General features: G+C 41.5%; 1 protein-coding gene across 11 annotated transcripts in view; it reads right to left on the reverse strand.

The window, feature by feature from the left end:
• nrg1 (neuregulin 1) overlaps positions 1-17,583 on the reverse strand; it is a 220,875-nt gene that overhangs the window by 40,052 nt on the left and 163,240 nt on the right. Inside the window, exon 1 of one of the 11 annotated variants that reach the window (XM_047051221.1) lies at positions 10,566-13,208. The exons of 9 other annotated variants lie outside the window; for them this stretch is intronic. In XM_047051221.1, the coding sequence (XP_046907177.1) occupies positions 10,566-11,280 (715 nt within the window). In that variant the 5' untranslated portion in view covers positions 11,281-13,208. Of the gene's footprint in view, positions 1-10,565; positions 13,209-17,583 lie in introns of those variants that run through there. One more of the 11 variants, XM_047051220.1, reaches the window with a different exon arrangement.

Here is a 17,583-nt window from a genome sequence, read left to right on the forward strand (position 1 = left end):
TTACCCTTCCTGCCTCAACAAGTCAAATAAAATGTACACGTATGTCCTATGGGAATTGTTACCCCAATGGCAAAACTGCAGTGACACTATATATATACTGGGATAGGCCGTCGTCGTCGTCATCTACCGCTTATCCGGGGGTCGGGTCACGGGGGCAGCAACCTAAGCAGGGAGGCCCAGACTTCCCTCTCCCCGGCCACTTCCACCAGCTCTTCCGGGGGGAACCCCGAGGCGTTCCCAGGCCAGCCGAGAGACAAAGTCCCTCCAGCGTGTCCTGGGTCTTCCCCGGGGCCTCTTCCCAGTGGGACGTGCCCAGAACACCTCATCAGGGAGGCGTCCAGGAGGCATCCTGATCAGATGCCCGAGCCACCTCAGTTGGCTCCTTTCCTTCTTATTGCCGAAAACAGTGGCAGCGATTGCCATGGCGAGGGAACAACTTCCAATGAAGAAATTATTGATAAAAAGGGTTCGTCTTCTTCAGTTATTTGGAAGTTGTTTGGCTTTTTGAAATCCGACAAAGAGCAGAGCAATGTTTGGTGCAAATTGGTGTAGTAAACAAACAGGTGTCTACCAAGTCTGGTAATACGACAAACTGAAAATGTGGACTTCTTGTTGACCTCGACCTACGGTCTTGGTTAACAAACGTTTTAACAAATCTCTGCTTACAAAGGTGTTGGTAGATCTGTCGAAAGTCCATATTTGTTTTTTTATATAATATAACAACACGTAGGAAAATCCCAAATCAAACACGAAGAATCTGGAGCAGACGCCATGTTGTCAACATCTCCAAGGCAACCGCTTGCTAGGTCCGTAAATCGTTTGCGGACCTCTGGAGAGGTTTGCAAACGGTTTTGCGGATTTCTTAGAATGTCTCTGGATCAATAAGAACAGCATATTGGTCCAATTATAATACTAATATGTAAGAAACCTTTTTTACCACCCGAAGCAAAATCACTCGTTGGAACATGCAGAAGGTGTGAGTTTGCGCCAAGGTATTGATAGGTAGGCTATTGATAAAAAGTAAGGTTTTAAAAAGCTTAAGTTACTTGACCCCAGGTACGTGCTCCTTGGCCGCAAACATTTCTCTCACATCGCTCTGCCTAAACTTTATGCCGAGTGTAGGGAAAAAGTTGAGGAGGAGACTTATTTAGCTACTACTACAGATCTGTGGTCTATCGTTTAATTATAGTTATCGAATGTAAATATAAATATCTATATCGACAATTTTTTACCCATATCGCCCAGCCCCATTTAAAATCATAATAAAATCTCCACAAAAATACTGGTAGTTACTCCAGCCCATGTAATTTTCTGTTACAGACTGACCCGGACCCACATTAAAGAAAGGAAAATTATCTGGCCCTCGCAAAAAAAAGTTTGGGGACCCCTGATGTACACACTTGTTTTGCCATACATAATTTGCATAAGGAGTCAATACTCCCTATAATAATAATACATGGTAAAACTGTAAAGCATATACTTTTCAAATGTAATACCGGTGTATAAATTAACCAGTTATCATGACCGAAATTCCCTGTCGAATGAGATATAAAGCTGAGCCACAGATCCTGGTTGGGAATAGAAAAATGTATCTAAAAACTAAAGAAACTGTCAGCCTCTTCATTTGTAAATCAATAATCTACTTCCCATAAGGAACCTTAATCACTCAGTATATTTTATACTAATCTCAAAAGATTAATCCAAGATGGCGCCAAAGATGGAAGCCTCGGTCAGAAGGTGTGATCAGTTTTGTCTCGTCTTTTTGTTAATTCAGTGTTCTGCTAAGATTTCCGGGGTTCTCTAATAAGAGAAGTACTTCTAAACATCAGGACTTCAACTCCTGTGGATTTATTTACCACTTTTCTGCTTCCAGCAGCAGAATTAAGGGGCATTATAGTCAAAGCCACCCTTGGTTTTGTCCTAACAGCGATGCGTCATAGGAGAGGTAAACAAGCCGGTGCTCTGGTGTGACTTCGTCGGCGCGGGTAACATACAGCGTTACCAGGGATATTTCTCTCCAACGTGCGTTCGCACAGAGACTATCATTTATCTTCCGTTTTGTGCTTTACGGAGACATGTCTGAGTGAACTGATCCCGGACTCTGCGCTACAGATAGCAGATTTTAAACTGCTGAGAGCGGATCGTGACTCGCGGATTGTGCTTTCAGGCAAAACGAAAGGCGGTGGTATTTGTTTTTACACTAACAGTGGCTGGTGTGAAGAGTTGACAGTGATTCTACAGCACTGTTCTCCTGATCTGGAATAATTTTTTATTAACTGTAAACCTTTTTACTCGCCACGCAAGTTTCCAGAATGTTATTTTCAGAAAAGGTGCTCTGAACAAGTATGAAGAATTACAATAGTAAACAAAGGCTAAATCAAACCTATACCCTAAAAGAGGGGACTTGTGCTTGCTTTGATTATTACCAGTAACGTTCCAGATTAGAATTTTTTTATAATCAGGTTTTTCCACAGGTGCAGTGGGCATTGAAGCAACTTGTACTATGAATAATGAGAAATAATATCAACCACAGTGAAAAAATTCCCAACTGAGCGGGAACCTCTGGATGTCACACATCCACACAGAATTAACCTTGACGGTTTGTCCTCACTCATCTGCTCTATGCAGCAACTCTACATTGACAAACAAGGGGAAACATTTACCGTTTATATACATAAAAGAGACCAGTAAAATGGTATGTCAAAATGTGTCGCATCACTGAAACATCTAGACAGGTTCCACAAAGTATACTTAACCAAGTGTACCAAACCTAGTGATGCTAAACCAATTGATTCCTCTGGTGGTTTTAATGACTACCTATTTTCACTAATACTGTTACTCCCAATGGCACTGCATACCAGAAATGGACACTTGAGTCTGGTATTCTTATTCATTTACTTCTGACTCGACTTGGACTCTAGATTAGACTTGAGAAGCATTCAAGCATTGGGAGTCAGATGGCTGAGCGGTGAGGGAGCCGGGCTAGTAATCAGAAGGTTGCCGGATTGATTCCCCGCCGTGCCAAATGACGCTGTGTCCTTGGGCAAGGCACTTCACTCTACTTGCCTCGGGGGGAATGTCCCTGTACTTACTGTAAGTCGCTCTGGATAAGAGCGTCTGCTAAATGACTAAATGTAAATGTAAATTCAAGATAGTACTGGGATATGCTTTTATCTGAATACCATTACATTGTTTAAATGGTTGGGTTGCTTGTAACTGTTTTTGTAGTTAGCATAATATGCAAGGCAGTCCCTACATATCATTAATCAACTAATCGTGAAAAAAACCCCAAAGTGAACAGAAAGCTATTGTCAAAAGGAAGTGGAGACTTTGCTAAAGACTGAAGGAAAGAAATATTTTCCTAAATTCCTTGAGACTTGCAACAATCTTTTTTACACAGATTGCCATTTTTATGTATCTGAATGGTTTTGATACAGCAAAGGCAAATGTATTAACATTTTGGATTTACCAGATTACATTTTCTGTGGGCATCAGTTGAGGCTAGGCTACAGTACAGTGTAGTAGATGTGTCCATTTCATGCATGGAGTTTGATAATTGCCAACAATATCTTGTGGACGAACACAAGTTAAGTGTGGTACATTGGGTGCAATGGGACTCTGGTGCGGACATTTTGAAGCATAATGAAACTGACATCATACACTGTGCTGTTGGCCTAAGTCCAATATAACAAATGGCTGCTGAATGAAACGGTGCAAAAATACCATGCATCCATTTTTCTTTGTGACAGGACCACACCTTCAAGAGCCACTATAACCAAGTCCCTGAGGAGAGTCAGGCAGAGTGAGCTTCTGAAGCAGATTGCTTACGTGGCATTTCACACCTGAGCCATTTGTCTCTATCTGGCCATATTGTGGTAAAAAAGGTTTCATATTCCTAAAGTTGTCTTGGTCATAGTATATCAAAACCGAAAGCTATATCTTATAGTATATCTTATAGTACCTCTGGTTCAGCTGAGGAAGCCATCAGATGGCACATAATTAGGTAATGGACTTTCTTTAATAAATACTAAAGTGGATGCACTTTCAACAGCAATAAAGTGAATTCATGTAATTATATCCAAAATAAATGTCCAGGTAGTGTATGGTTCTGAATGATATTGTGTTTCATAAAAATTGTCATAATATTACCCAGATCATCTGTAATCCACACCACTGTGACCTGCCATCATATCTCCAAGTTTCTTCGACACAAAGGGAGTAAAGCCTTTTTGGAAACTGTGTTGTATTTGCTCAGTCACTTGATAGGGAATTAGTCAGGTGGCTGAGCGGTAAAGGAATTGGCTAATAATCTGAAGGTTGCCATTTCGATGCCAAATGACGTTGTGTCCTTGGGCAAGGCACTTCACCCTACTTGCCTCGGGGGATTGTCCCTGTACTTATTGTTACGGCCGATTTATACGTTTGCGTTTTTACGGACACGCACACAGGGAACGCCCTCTCCGTCATGGAACTCCCTCTCCGTGCCCTCTCCGAACCCCTCGGAGAGCTCTGCGTGCACCTCCTGATTTTCCTGACTATCAGTCCGTGTGTCCGTCATTTTACGGATACCCCTTGGCTGTGATTGGTCCGTATTAAGAACTGCTTGAGTCAGGGGCGGGGGCAGGGTTGCCGTGACCAACAAGAAAACAGAATCCTTTGACCGCCATTGTTGTAAGTTTTTACAACTCTTATTTCAGCTAAACAGTACATGTAAATCAACATCTACATTAAAATGTGATGAGAAATGGGCAGTGTAGTTGCGGAAAATGTGCTTATTTTATTGATGAAACGGCTCATTTGTAAATTTGCTCTGACTTTTTGATAACCTAGCTAGCATTGCAGTGCAGCACTATCTACTGTTCTGGCGGTGAATTGTTTCAGCACGCAGAGCCGTCGGAGTAGTATAAATTCAACTAATCCGTCCGACTCCGTGCGTGCGTCTGTCCGTAACGGAGTCGGAGAAGTATAAATCGGCCTTAAGTCGCTCTGGATAAGAGCGTCTGCTAAATGACTAAATGTAAATGTAGGGAACTGAAGCAAAATGTAGTAGAAGTCACTAGGTTGTAAAACATAGTTACTGAATGCATCTCTTTGTAAGTCATTTCCTTGACATCCAACTACACAATATACATTCTGACCGTGACATCCAATTAGATCTGCAGAGGGAGGCTTGCTGACATTGTCAATGGAGAATATCACCTGAAATACTGATGAGAATGTCTGCTGCAGGATCACACATACAGAATGGAGGCCTTTATAGGCCATTAAAGTAACCAGAGCTGTGCTGTTGGCCCTTGAGGGGGATGAGCTATAGTCAGGCCTCTGGAAGCGGTTGTAAAAGATGATCTACACCCAGACCTTGTCAGTGCATACCTAAAAAGTTCATAGTCTTCCTCTGGTAAATGTCAGATCCTTTTTGCATGTCATTTAATCAGACATCACATCAATGCACTGATTAGCATGTAAATAAATGTCTCAGGCTCCTGTAAAGCGGAATAAATGAAAAGGCTCCCTTGGATATCTATACAGCTATAGATAGCAGCTTTGGGAATATTTCACATGATTTACCTTGATATTAAGGTGGAAAGCATTTTTGTTCAAGCATATTCGTTTATTGAGACAAACTATATAAAAATAACTACACAGGCAAATGTTAACTTCTTTCCGGTATCATAAGTGATTTCATTCAAATCCAACATAAATGTGTAATTAAAAAAGACCACTATTGTAATACGTAAACTGTAGTTCCAACTGTAGACACAAAAATGATGGTTTGTACAAGGTACAGTCAGAGGGGACAGTCAGAACTCAGTGCTTTCTAAGTTCAAAGCAGAACTTAGAAAGCAAGTTATTTGGTGAAAGATGAATGAAACCATAATAACATGTACTTGTCTTACAGATAGGATTTGGCAGCAGTGCCCCAAATTCTTCTTTTAAATAACTTTTACATTGAGTGATTAGCAAGGTCCGGACAAATATCCCATCTCACTATGGTACTTTGGAATCAAACTGCTTTTGTGAGAACACTACACCTCCACCACCCTCCAGTAAATGTTTTGTTCATTCAAGTGCCTCATATTGATGGTATTTTGCAACATGAGCGTAACTACTGCCTGTTTAGCATTAACATACCCAAGGCCTGTTCCATAACGGCGGCTCAAAAAAGCTAGATTTAAAATCCCAAACCTGACTTAAATTAACCATTAAGTCAGTCAGGGCTAAAACGGTTCCATAAAAGCCAATTCTAGTTCACGTAATCCAACTAATTCAAGAAGTCAAGATAAATGCATGTGCACCCTATTCTTAAGCAGCCCGAGAGGTAAAACATGGATCATATCCACCACGGCAAAACGCAATGTTCACAGCCACGTGACTTCTTCCAGAAAGAACGTTCCCTTTAAGCCGTGTACTATGACAGCTCCATCATCCCCCACTTCATCAAAATAAAATGACACGCCATGATTGACATGAACGATAGGCTGCGTAGGTTGAGGTACTTTTTTATAGACCTTTACCTACATTGACTTTTTGGGTGTGCCTGCCTTTGGCGAGCACAACCATTGTTCTCTCTCATCTATATTTATTATAATTTTTTCCCACCCCTAAGGATCCCTCAATATTTGGACTACATAGACAATGTCGGTGTCAAAATGTTAGTCTTGGTACTGACTGCGTTGCTTCTATTGGGATATACGCTCCGTTGCACGGTTTAGGCTTGAATTCAGTTTTTGTGGCAAAAACTGCCTTGTGTTCACCAAGGGAAATCAGTGCTAGCCTAATGTCGCACAGTCAGCACACGTTTACCCGGAGTCATGGAGCCGACCAGCTAAATGTATTATTTATTTATTTAGCACTAGCGTTGCTAACTGCATACCTACAGCTGGCAGCTGTGCTCCGTTTTGCTGCTAGATTCAGACCTAGCCCATGTAAATTGTAGAGGTAACTAACTGCTAGACTTCTGCTGTGTGGGAATCGCAGGAGCTAACCAGTGAAAGGGCATATAAAAATACAGGGTGTTGATATTCACAGCCTGGAAACATACCCATCTGCAACCGACGCAAGCACCCACAATTTCCCCAGAAATTGTACCCTCTCTAGTTTGACATTGTTTTAAATAAATAGCCTACTATGATACAATATCCGGTAGCCTAACCTTTTAACATGGTTTTTGTGTTGGGGAGAATGGAGGATAGATGTATGGATTTAGGTTTGTTTTGCAATTGTATGCTACTGTTAACAATTATGTAGCTATAATAATTATACTCTGATCATTTAGATGGAGATATAGGCCTATGCCTGATACCTAAACATTTAAAATCACAAACTACCATACAACTACCTTTGTATCATTCTGAAATCATTGTTCATCATTGTTTAATGCATCAGGCTAAATGTTGCAGCCAATGTCTTTAAATATAATTTTTTGGGGCAACTGCTATTATCCGAATATATATGGCAGTGAATAAACCGAATCATTGGCCGCAAGCATGTCATATCCCAGTACGATACGTGGCGCTGTTTTCATTACAACTAGTGGTGATACAGCTAGTGGTGATACAGCCCGTTCCGCTTGACCTCGTCACCACAACCAACAACAAGAAAATCTACATTTCGAGAAAGACGGCGAACGGAGAGCAAGGTGAGGCTAAGTTCCAGTACATTTTGTTGCTCGCGTTGTATGTTTGTTTCTGCCGGGCCGGCTCCTGGCAGTGACAACTTTTCGTCTTTTTCGAATTCCAGGTCACGACCTGGGAGGGAGGGTGGTGGGCAAAGACGTAGAGTCCAGTTCATAGTCCAATTCACCGTTTACAAGCATGCGATGTCCGAATTATCAACCGACTCGGATCGAGTTATCTCGGGGTGTCGATCGGATTGTAGTCGGACTGCAATTGTTCGAACAAAGGAGTTAACAAGAAACGGATAATTCTATTTCAGTCCAATTAAGCCAGTAATTCGAATCCATGTAAACGCAGTGCATGAGTCCCTAGATAAAAGCGCAAATCAGAATCTACTATGGAAAAATGCTTACCAAAGCACATAAGCACGATTATCCTTGTTGTGTTGCGACAAGATGGCTTCTAACCAAATATTTTCTACTGTAATGTCTTAGATAAGCTCTGGGGATCTTTGGGGAATAACTCATAGGGTTTGTATGAGATCCATTTCTGCTGTGTTGCTGTTAAGGAATAGATTATTGATGAGACCATTGAACATATAGCTTTCTTTTTTTTTTTTTTTTTTTTTTTACTTAATTCAATATTCCTCACTTATTCACATTTTAAACTGCTTCTAACTCTTCTTGTGTTGTTGTTACTTGTTAATGTTATATGTTATAGTGTTATATATTATAGTGTTAAATATTATTTTTGGTATATGCTATGTTACTTTGTCATCTGTATCTACTGTCTACTGCGTAGGATGTTGCTGGCCAAGTTCTAAGAATTTCGCTGCACTGACGAAATTTGTGTATGTGACAATAAACTCTTTGATTGATTGATTGCTGGGAATATTTATATTCAGGTCTACACAAATCCAACAAGAAAATCAAATGGTTGTTTACGGTATCCATCTAATAATGCCCGGAACCTCTATGTGTCTGTCTGTGTGTCTTGTGTTTAGTTTCCTACAAATATCTTGAGAACCCGGCACTCTGCAAAGTTTATATCTGCAGGTGTCCTTTTTGTAATCCAATGGAGTTCAGTGCCGCGATTGACGTTGTTCAGATCAGAATTTCATTTTTTTTTTTAACCATTGTTGCAGACCATATACACACACTTTCATGGAAACAGTCTTCCCTGATGGCAGTGGCATCTTTCAGCAGGATAATGCGTCCTGCCTCAAAGCAAAAATTGTTCAGGAATGGTTGAGGAACAGAACAACGAGTTCAAGGTGTTGACTTGGCCTCCAAATTCCCCAGATCTCAATCCAATCGAGCATCTGTGGGATTTGCTGGACAAATAAGTCGGATCCATGGAGGCCCCACCTCACAACTTACAAGACTTGGAGGATCTGCTGCTAATGTCTTGCTGCCAGATACCACAGCACACCTTCAGACGTTTAGTGGCAAAAGGGGGACCTACACAATATTAGGCAGGTGGTCATAATGTTATGTCTGATCAGGCCATAAGTTCTCTGTTAATAGGCATTTCAAATGAAATAACCTGTTCTCATGCACTTGTATACATAAAAAAAGTAGTGACAGTTAATATCAATATATTACTGTCATTTTCATTTTGTTTCCAGGCTAGACAGCTGACCTGCTCTCTGGGTATTGATTTGATCTGAAATGACCAACTAATTCCATTTCCCAATTTATGACGAAACAACTAACCATGTAGCTAAAGTAATGATATATTATTTTATTCAAACATAGTTGGCCTATGCCACAACTTGAAATGTAAGTTCTCTGCTGAAGACAACTGTCGTGGTAGACAGCTGATGGCAATTCACATGAAATGGTAAAGTCTGCAAAAGTATAAGCATCCAGTTCTTGGAAAAAACTAATTGAGTACAGACGCTGGCAGCCAATATGACTGTGGAAGCTCTGAAAGTCATGGTGGAAAGCAGTTAGAAAGCAGATATCATTGCTGGGATTGTCTTTCTTCATAACTCAGGGATGGGGGAAATCAATTAGCGTAGAGCAGTCTCTGACCTTGAAATGGAGCTCAATCCAAGAAGGAAGTCTTCCAGCACCACAGCATTTAGCTTTAGGAAGTCTATCATCAGCTATCGATTTTCATATTTTCATCTGACAGGAAATGCCTGGTTGGAAATGACCCTTGGGATGCATAAATCGGCAGGCCATCTCCAACTTACTGACAAACGTATGCATGCTACAACTACAGTTAAAAAAATAATGATTAAGTGGCGAGGGGAAATATGTTACTTGCTGTGGATGTAAAATGTTGGTGACTGATTGTAGGGATGTGTTTATTCATTAGTGATGTTTGTACATTTTGCGGGGTAGCTATAGCCTGTGATGTTTTTGAAAGGGAGTTGCCATTTCCTGCTCTTGGAGGGAGGATAGTAATTCTTGAGAGGATTTGTCACGGCCACTTGTGCTACACTTTGAAAGCAGACATGCCGTGACTTGCAAACAAGAGACCTCAGCACCAGAACTATTTCTCAGCAAGTTGTTGAACGAAGTATAAGGAGGATAAGACATTCTTAAAAGCTTCAGAGAACTATTCTATTATTTCACAAAATACAATCACAGGCATTTGCTCATCTGTTTTCTATATTATTGTTAATGCTGATTATTGTATTTCAAATAATGTACATATCTGAAAGTGATATTTTCTTTCGTTAATCAATTTATTAGTCAATTTTTTGGTCAATTTATTTTGTAAATAGTTTTTCTATCAGTCTCCTACAACACATTTCAAAATGTAGAAAAATGCATTCAATGTATTCTATTTAATAAATATTTCAGAAATCCAAGTGTTTAAAAGGCCTTAATCCCATTACAGAAAACCAATTTACCCAAGTTGGGAAAATAAAATATAACCACATCCAAATAAGAATCCAATACATTTGTCAAGAAATACTAAGTGGGTCATACTTACAAAGCTTAGGGACAATGTCATTAGATTCCAGAGTGGGTTGATGGTTAGAGGTTGGTGCTCCCTTTTTCACTGGTTTTGGGGTGGTAAGGGTCTCAGTCTGTATGGGCAGGTTAGTGTGATACATCAATGCAGAGGTAGGGGTCACCTGGGAAAACTTGTGTAGAAAGGGTACTCCTGTAGGTTTCCCCTCTATTAAGACCTCAGGTTGTCCTGTGGTCGTAAAGGTTGTGGTTGGACCTGGGGTAGAGGATGGGTGGGGCAAGGACACAGGGAATCCTTGCGTTGGTTCAGCAAAAATGATGGGGTCCTGTCCCATACGTTTGGGATCCAGGTGTGTGGGTGGCTCGTATTCAAATATCTTGTCCACAAATACCCACTTTAGGCCAGCGGTGCAGAGAGCCAGGCTCAGGAGGCAGGCCAGGATGGGAAGGATGCAGATCTTCTCAGAATGCAGGCAACTGCGCAACTGTTCCATCTCTACACACACACAGCAGGACCCCGCCAAGCCAAGCAATCCCAGGGGCCCCCTTCTTTCTGTGTTGCCACCGTCTATGTTTCTCTCTCCGCCCTCATCATCAGCCTCGCCACCTGCCACCGCCTCCTCTGGCGTCTCCTGGGGAACTCGTCCAGGATCAATGGCAGTGGAGCCACTTGGAGACGCTGCTCCTGGTGGAATGACCAGCCCGGAGGAGGAATCCTCCACTCCTTCAGTCATCCTTCACCCTCTTGCTCTCGGATGCAGGCTTTCTGGACTCCTGGACTCGTAACTCAAAGCATTACACTGCTGCAGGTTTTGTAAAACATGTTCTCCATTATCAGATCGCAGTGTGGTTGTTGGTCGGGGGAGGGAAACTGGGAGGAGGATACTCTCCAGGGCGGTGCGATAACCTTGTTAACGGATGTGTGGAAAGCCAACATACAAGACTTCCGTGTCGGACACGTTCCCCCTCAGAATTCACATGTGAAACACAAGCACAAACCAAGTCCGGGAAAACAAACATATAATTCTGAGCGCAGGGAAGAAAGCAAAAACGTAACCAGTAATATAAAGTGTTCCTTCTCCTTTTAATTATCTTTCATGGTCCAGTTTAGTTGTGGTCCCAGGGTGGAATTGGCAATAGTGTGCTCACTCACCTGAGGACTTGGAGCTGAGTGGATTGTCGTGAGAAGGCGATGGGCAAGTTGCAGCTGCATTAGAGGCAGAAATGGGGACAGAGCAGGCAGGCACTGCAGTGGCAGGAGCAACATGCTGTCTGTATGTGTCACGTAAGAGGTAGCCAGGAGAGGCTGAATCATCTGGGAACTGCAGGTGCCCTTCCTCTCAACAGTGCCCGATCATTAGCGCAGAAAGAGAGAGAGACGAGACGCTCGCAACAACACGGAAGAACAAAGTCAGGATCCTCCCCCTTTCCCCCCCCCCTTCTCTCACTCGCCCCTCCTCTTCCCTTTAGCTTTCTTTACTCCACTGTCTTTATCTGCTTCTCCCTAGGTCTTTCTCAATGACACTCTTTACGCACCATTTGGCATGTCCATGGTCTCTTCCCCGGCTGCTCCCAGTCTGAACACAAAAGCACACAGCTAAGCAAGTTCATTCTTGATCCAATTAGGTGGACTGGCAACGAATCACAGGCGAGCAGACGGCTCGGCCTCTCTCTTTCTTCTCCCACTCTCTTGCTCACTCACTGGACCATTGATTATGCAAATACAAAAAGGGTGTGTTTTTGTCAAGGGGTGGGAGCCAGTGAAACAGACATATGAGCCGCCTAAAGAGGATTGAGCTATTGTTTTACGGTTCCACTTATACGTCTCCATTTATGGAAAGAGATGTTTGAAAAACAATAGTTAAAAATGTTGTACAACTACTGCATAACCAATCTCCCATTAAAAACAGATTTTTTTTTTTACTTGGTTGTGTGTAGACATTCACATCCAACAGTTAGGCTTTTACATGTTAAGTCTGTCTCTTTAAATTGCTTTTAAAATCACATGTACTGTTGTGTTATGTGGTGCTGACTCAAGAAAGAGAGAAACTGTTAAGGCTGTCCAGAAGCATCATCGACTAAACATAAATATTGGATGAGTAACAGATTCCTTAAAGTGTATAGAGTGAGAAGAAGTCTCAACATCCTATTGAAAAGCAAACAATATTGTATTTAATCCCAGCCTTCATGTTACAAATGAGTAAAAAATGAATGTCCTTTCAAAAAATATATATATTGCCATAAGTAAAGCCAGTGGGTTATAATGGAAATTGATACATGCGCTATACACATTATGCAGAGTTAAGTGAAAATGTTTACGCACTTTCTATTAAAGGAAGCAAGTAGGACGTTGTAGTGTCATCATTATCTAGTTACAATAATTATCACCCTGAGATACGGTTTAATCAGTTGATGGACAATTCAGTAGAGGCAAATTCACAACTGGTGCAATGATTTTCCTTTGTCACTGAATGAATTGACCATGTTTATGCCTTGCTGATTGAAAAGGTAACATCTCTGACAATCCAGCCCTTGATCCAGTCTAAACAGGGATTGTGCTTGGAAGAGTCTTTTATCCAAAATTCTTTAGCATTTAAAGTCTCTTTCCAAAGGGAATCCAAACGCCGCTTCTAAATCAGCAAGATCCATTAGGTCGGTGCGGCTAGAGGAGATTAGACATTGTTATTGATTGATAAGTTACAATTCAAACGTTTCATTGGAAATGACTTAAGAGGAGGACTTTCAATTCTATATTCTAAATACAATTTTACTGTTTGAGTATTGATCGAATCCACAATTTCTCACTAATCTTGGGACACACAAAAACAAGTAATTTTATAAGGGAAAGACATTTACCAAACACACTATGTGTCCACGATCAAGATTCAATTTACTGAATTAAAAATCTTAATTTGTTTGTCACATATCACTAGTGTATTTCTCCTTGGATGGAAATGTGGTGTCTGCCACAATGCAAGAGACAATGGGTTTATTGGCCACAAAATCCACATGGCTGGCTTTAAAACACAATCTCCTAACAGGTCTTGAGTGAGACAGATACACAGGAAGAAATCCCTCCTGTGAGCTGTTAAGCCCCCACCCCCACGGCAAATAGGCTGGGGAGACAATCCAAAGACTGCCGTCTAAAAAGAATAGGCCAGAGGTGTGGGAGGGGCTTAAACAGTAGAAGAGCGGTCAGAAAGGTCAGGTCAATGTCACACTTCCTATTGACACATAGATGACCCTTTTCAATCTTCAGAAGGAATTAATATCGGTAATGGCATCTATTGGCAAGGGCTTCTTGGTCTGGTCTATTTGCCAATGGATGAACAACATGGCATATCGAGTTCATTTAAAGCTAAATTTGATCCAGAATCTTATTTACACAGAATATTAAAAGACCCAATAATCGGGGGAATCTCAGAAAGCTCCAATTTATTTAAAACAATCAAGAAAAGCAAGTAGGGCTGTCCCCACTCAGTCGTCTAGTCGATCGCTTGGTCGATATGCTCTTGGTCGACTAAGAATCTTTAGTCGAGCTGCCGGTGTTACCGTTTTCCCTTTCGTTAATCTGCGTATTGTTTTGTTTTTTGCACACGGTACATGAGCACAATTGTAGCTGTTAGCCTAAATTCTCCCATACTTTGTCTACAATTGGTGTTATTAACCTTTTAGGCAAAATGGCAAAGAAATCTGTGGTATGGAAGCATTTTATCAAAGTACTGGGTGACTCAAAACATGTTGAATGCACTCTCTGCCAACAACGGTTTATATTCCATAGTCGTCGTCGTCGTCGTCATCTGCCGCTTGTCCGGGGATCGGGTCGCGGGGGCAGCGACCTAAGCAGGGAGGCCCAGACTTCCCTCCCCCCGGCCACTTCCGCCAGCTCTTCCTGGGGGACCCCAAGGCGTTCCCAGGCCAGCTGAGAGACATAGTCCCTCCAGCGTGTCCTGGGTCTTCCCCGGGGCCTCTTCCCAGTGGGACGTGCCCGGAACACCTCACCAGGGAGGCGTCCAGGAGGCATCCTAATCAGATGCCCGAGCCACCTCAGCTGGCTCCTCTCGACGCGGAGGAGCAGCGGTTCTACTCTGAGCCCCTCCCGGATGACCGAGCTTCTCACCCTATCTCTAAGGGAGAGCCCGGACACCCTACGGCCCTACTATACACCCTATACTATACACCCCTACACCCTACTATATTCCATAGTTCAACGTCAAATATGATGTAGCATACCAGTTGAAAACCGTAAGTTGGCCGTCGGATCATTATTTTACAGTTTGTATAGAATATAGGCTAGGCCTAGGATTTTTTTATTTTGGGAATGAAAGTTTTAGGCTTTGTCTGCTTATGTTGTGCTACTGTAGGTCTAACCATCTGCGTTTTATTTTGAACCGCCCAGTTTTCGATTTGAGATGCTTTTTGGATGTGCTAAGTTGTTAGATTCTTACTAGCCAAATAGCTAGTTCTATATACCTGTGTATAAGCAAAGACATGAAGCAAGATTGCTGGTTTATGCCCTTACTTGAAGTTTACAATTTGAATAATCTAGGTTAAAGATATCACATCCAAATCGAATGACATTATCTTCAACAACAAAATATTTCTCTGTTGCACCGTTCCCCACTCTCGATGATTTGCATGTTAAAAAAACAATATTTTACATTGTACGGGATAATAAATAATAACCAATCAGGCATTTTTTTTATTATATCGGCATTCAGTAACAGCAGGACTGGTGACACGAGGCTTTAGGGCTTAGCTATTAGTAGTCTAATAGCAAATTTGTCCAAAATGTCCAGCAGCTACATTGAGTCAGATCGGGAAAATGTTTCAACATTTATGTTTGTCTAGATGTCAACTCCCTTCTTATGCATGTATTTTTTCTGATTATCTCTTTAAAAAGTGAGGTAAAACATCACACAAAATGGTTTGACGAAAAACATTGTGACATTTATAGAAAAAAAAGTGTTTCAAATTTAGATTAGTCGATTTTCAGAAGTGTTTAGTCGAGTCTTGTAGCCTGGCTGCCAGCCCAACTTAGCCCCGCCGACAAAAAAATGTGGTCGGGAAGTTGGGTCTGGAGAGCTCGTATTGGGGACAAACTATATACAACCAGGAGCTGGTCAGGCCAATGAAATTGCCATTGCGGGCTTTATACGATGATGGACAGATGATCAACAGTAACGTAATCAACAACGTCATGAAAGAGCGCTTGGGTTGAATTCGTTTTCAACAAACAACATATTACGTTGCTCTGATTGGTTGTAGGTCTATCTAATTGAGCGAAGAGGCATTTGTTTTACGAGTTCGGTTGAAAAACGCCCCATAGTCACAGGCCAACGGAGAGTTATCAGACTCATATTCTGACTAGAATTATGAGTATGACAACGTCAGGCTACAAGTCTTGGTGGACCAAAGAAAATCTTAGTCGGGGACAGCCCTAGGAAAGTTAACTGACATAAAAGTCTAATTTGAAGGGTAGAAGAAGAACATTAGTCACATTTTCAGAACAAAACCTGTTTTACGGCAATACAGGTTTAGCTACGAGGTTAACAGGTTTAGGAACTCCTTTGTGGACATTACCTTGACAGAATGGTAGTCAAGATAAATTGATTTATGATATACAGCCTATTTAAGGTCAGCGATATTGCCTGGCCTAGTGATACGGCCATCTGCTACCATTTGGGTCAATAGCCTTTGTACATGGCCAATGTAGTTAAAATACATATATGGTACATACAATTTAAGACAACAAAGGTTCTTAAATAAAAATCACTTTTACATAAATTGTCACACATACGAACAAGGATAAGATAAGTTGAGCCATACTTGCAACATCCTGTGAAAATGTTTTCAATATTCTAAGAACACTAACAATCCAACATTTTCTTTCCAGACAAAACATTCACAGCTACAGTATCAATAATCTCTCCTTTCCCAATAAAATTCTTGTTAAAAAGTTGTTTCAATCTAGGATGAAAGAATACATGCTCGCCCCATGGTTATTATTCTGCAAGCTGAATGTGAATAAATTAATTTCCTTTCACATGCAGCAGTTTACAGGAAGTTCAATTCATTATTTATGGTTGGAGGGGAGCAAGAGACGGGTCTGACCTAGAAAAATTCCAGCGTTGACTTTAAAGGCAGCCTTGGTAGCTGCCTATTGGCAGTAGGAAGGTTACCAGTGCATTAGAAGATGAGGTGATTTTCATGCCAAAAACAGCTAAGCAAAACGTTTATTTACAGTACAGCACTTGGATGTTGGAAGGCGAGTGCTTAAATTAAATAATGTGGACATCTCTGCTGACACTGCCACAGAGGGGGCTTTTACAGTAATATATACTAGCTATACTACTTTCAACCCCCCCTCCCCCCACCCAAATTAAATAGCATTGTTGCCAGGGACAGTTGGTGTTAGGTTAGAGGGAACCTTCTGTACCCAGAGTCTGTTGAGTTTTACGGATAGAGGCTGGAATGTATCACAAGGGGATAGAACCGTCTGTGGGTAGCTCCATCTGATCACTTTGACGTGGCATAAAGAGTTGTTATTTACAAGCGATAGTATTAAGGTGTTTTCGCTCATTCTCTCTGTGTGAGAGAGGGCGAACTCCCAATATAATTAGTGCCACGAGCCCGCCATATCATTTTTCAAGGAGTTCCTGAAGGACTGTAAAAGAAGGGAGAGAAGAAAGGAAAGGCAAGCCGAGTGATTCAGCACTGTTCTATGGGACAGCTCCAGTACAATGCAGTGTCTATGCATCATGTTACTGCTCCTGAATTTATGCCTGAAGGAGGAGTGGGGGAGCCAATAGCTGTCCTTATTATGCTTGCAGACTAAGACGAGAAACTTAATGCAATACAATGTTTGTTTAATATTGAATAGGAAGAGTCTGCTTGCCTCTCAGATGTTAGGGTTGCAGTGAATGCAATTACTTTGGTGGGAAAAATATAATTTTCCTAAATGTATCTTAAAAAACGTTTTAATGTAAGTGTCTATGCGTTTATGTATTTGGGTGTGTCTGTCTAGAGTGAAGCAG

This window comes from Hypomesus transpacificus, unplaced genomic scaffold (genome assembly GCF_021917145.1).
Source record: "Hypomesus transpacificus isolate Combined female unplaced genomic scaffold, fHypTra1 scaffold_142, whole genome shotgun sequence".
Lineage (NCBI taxonomy): Eukaryota > Metazoa > Chordata > Actinopteri > Osmeriformes > Osmeridae > Hypomesus > Hypomesus transpacificus.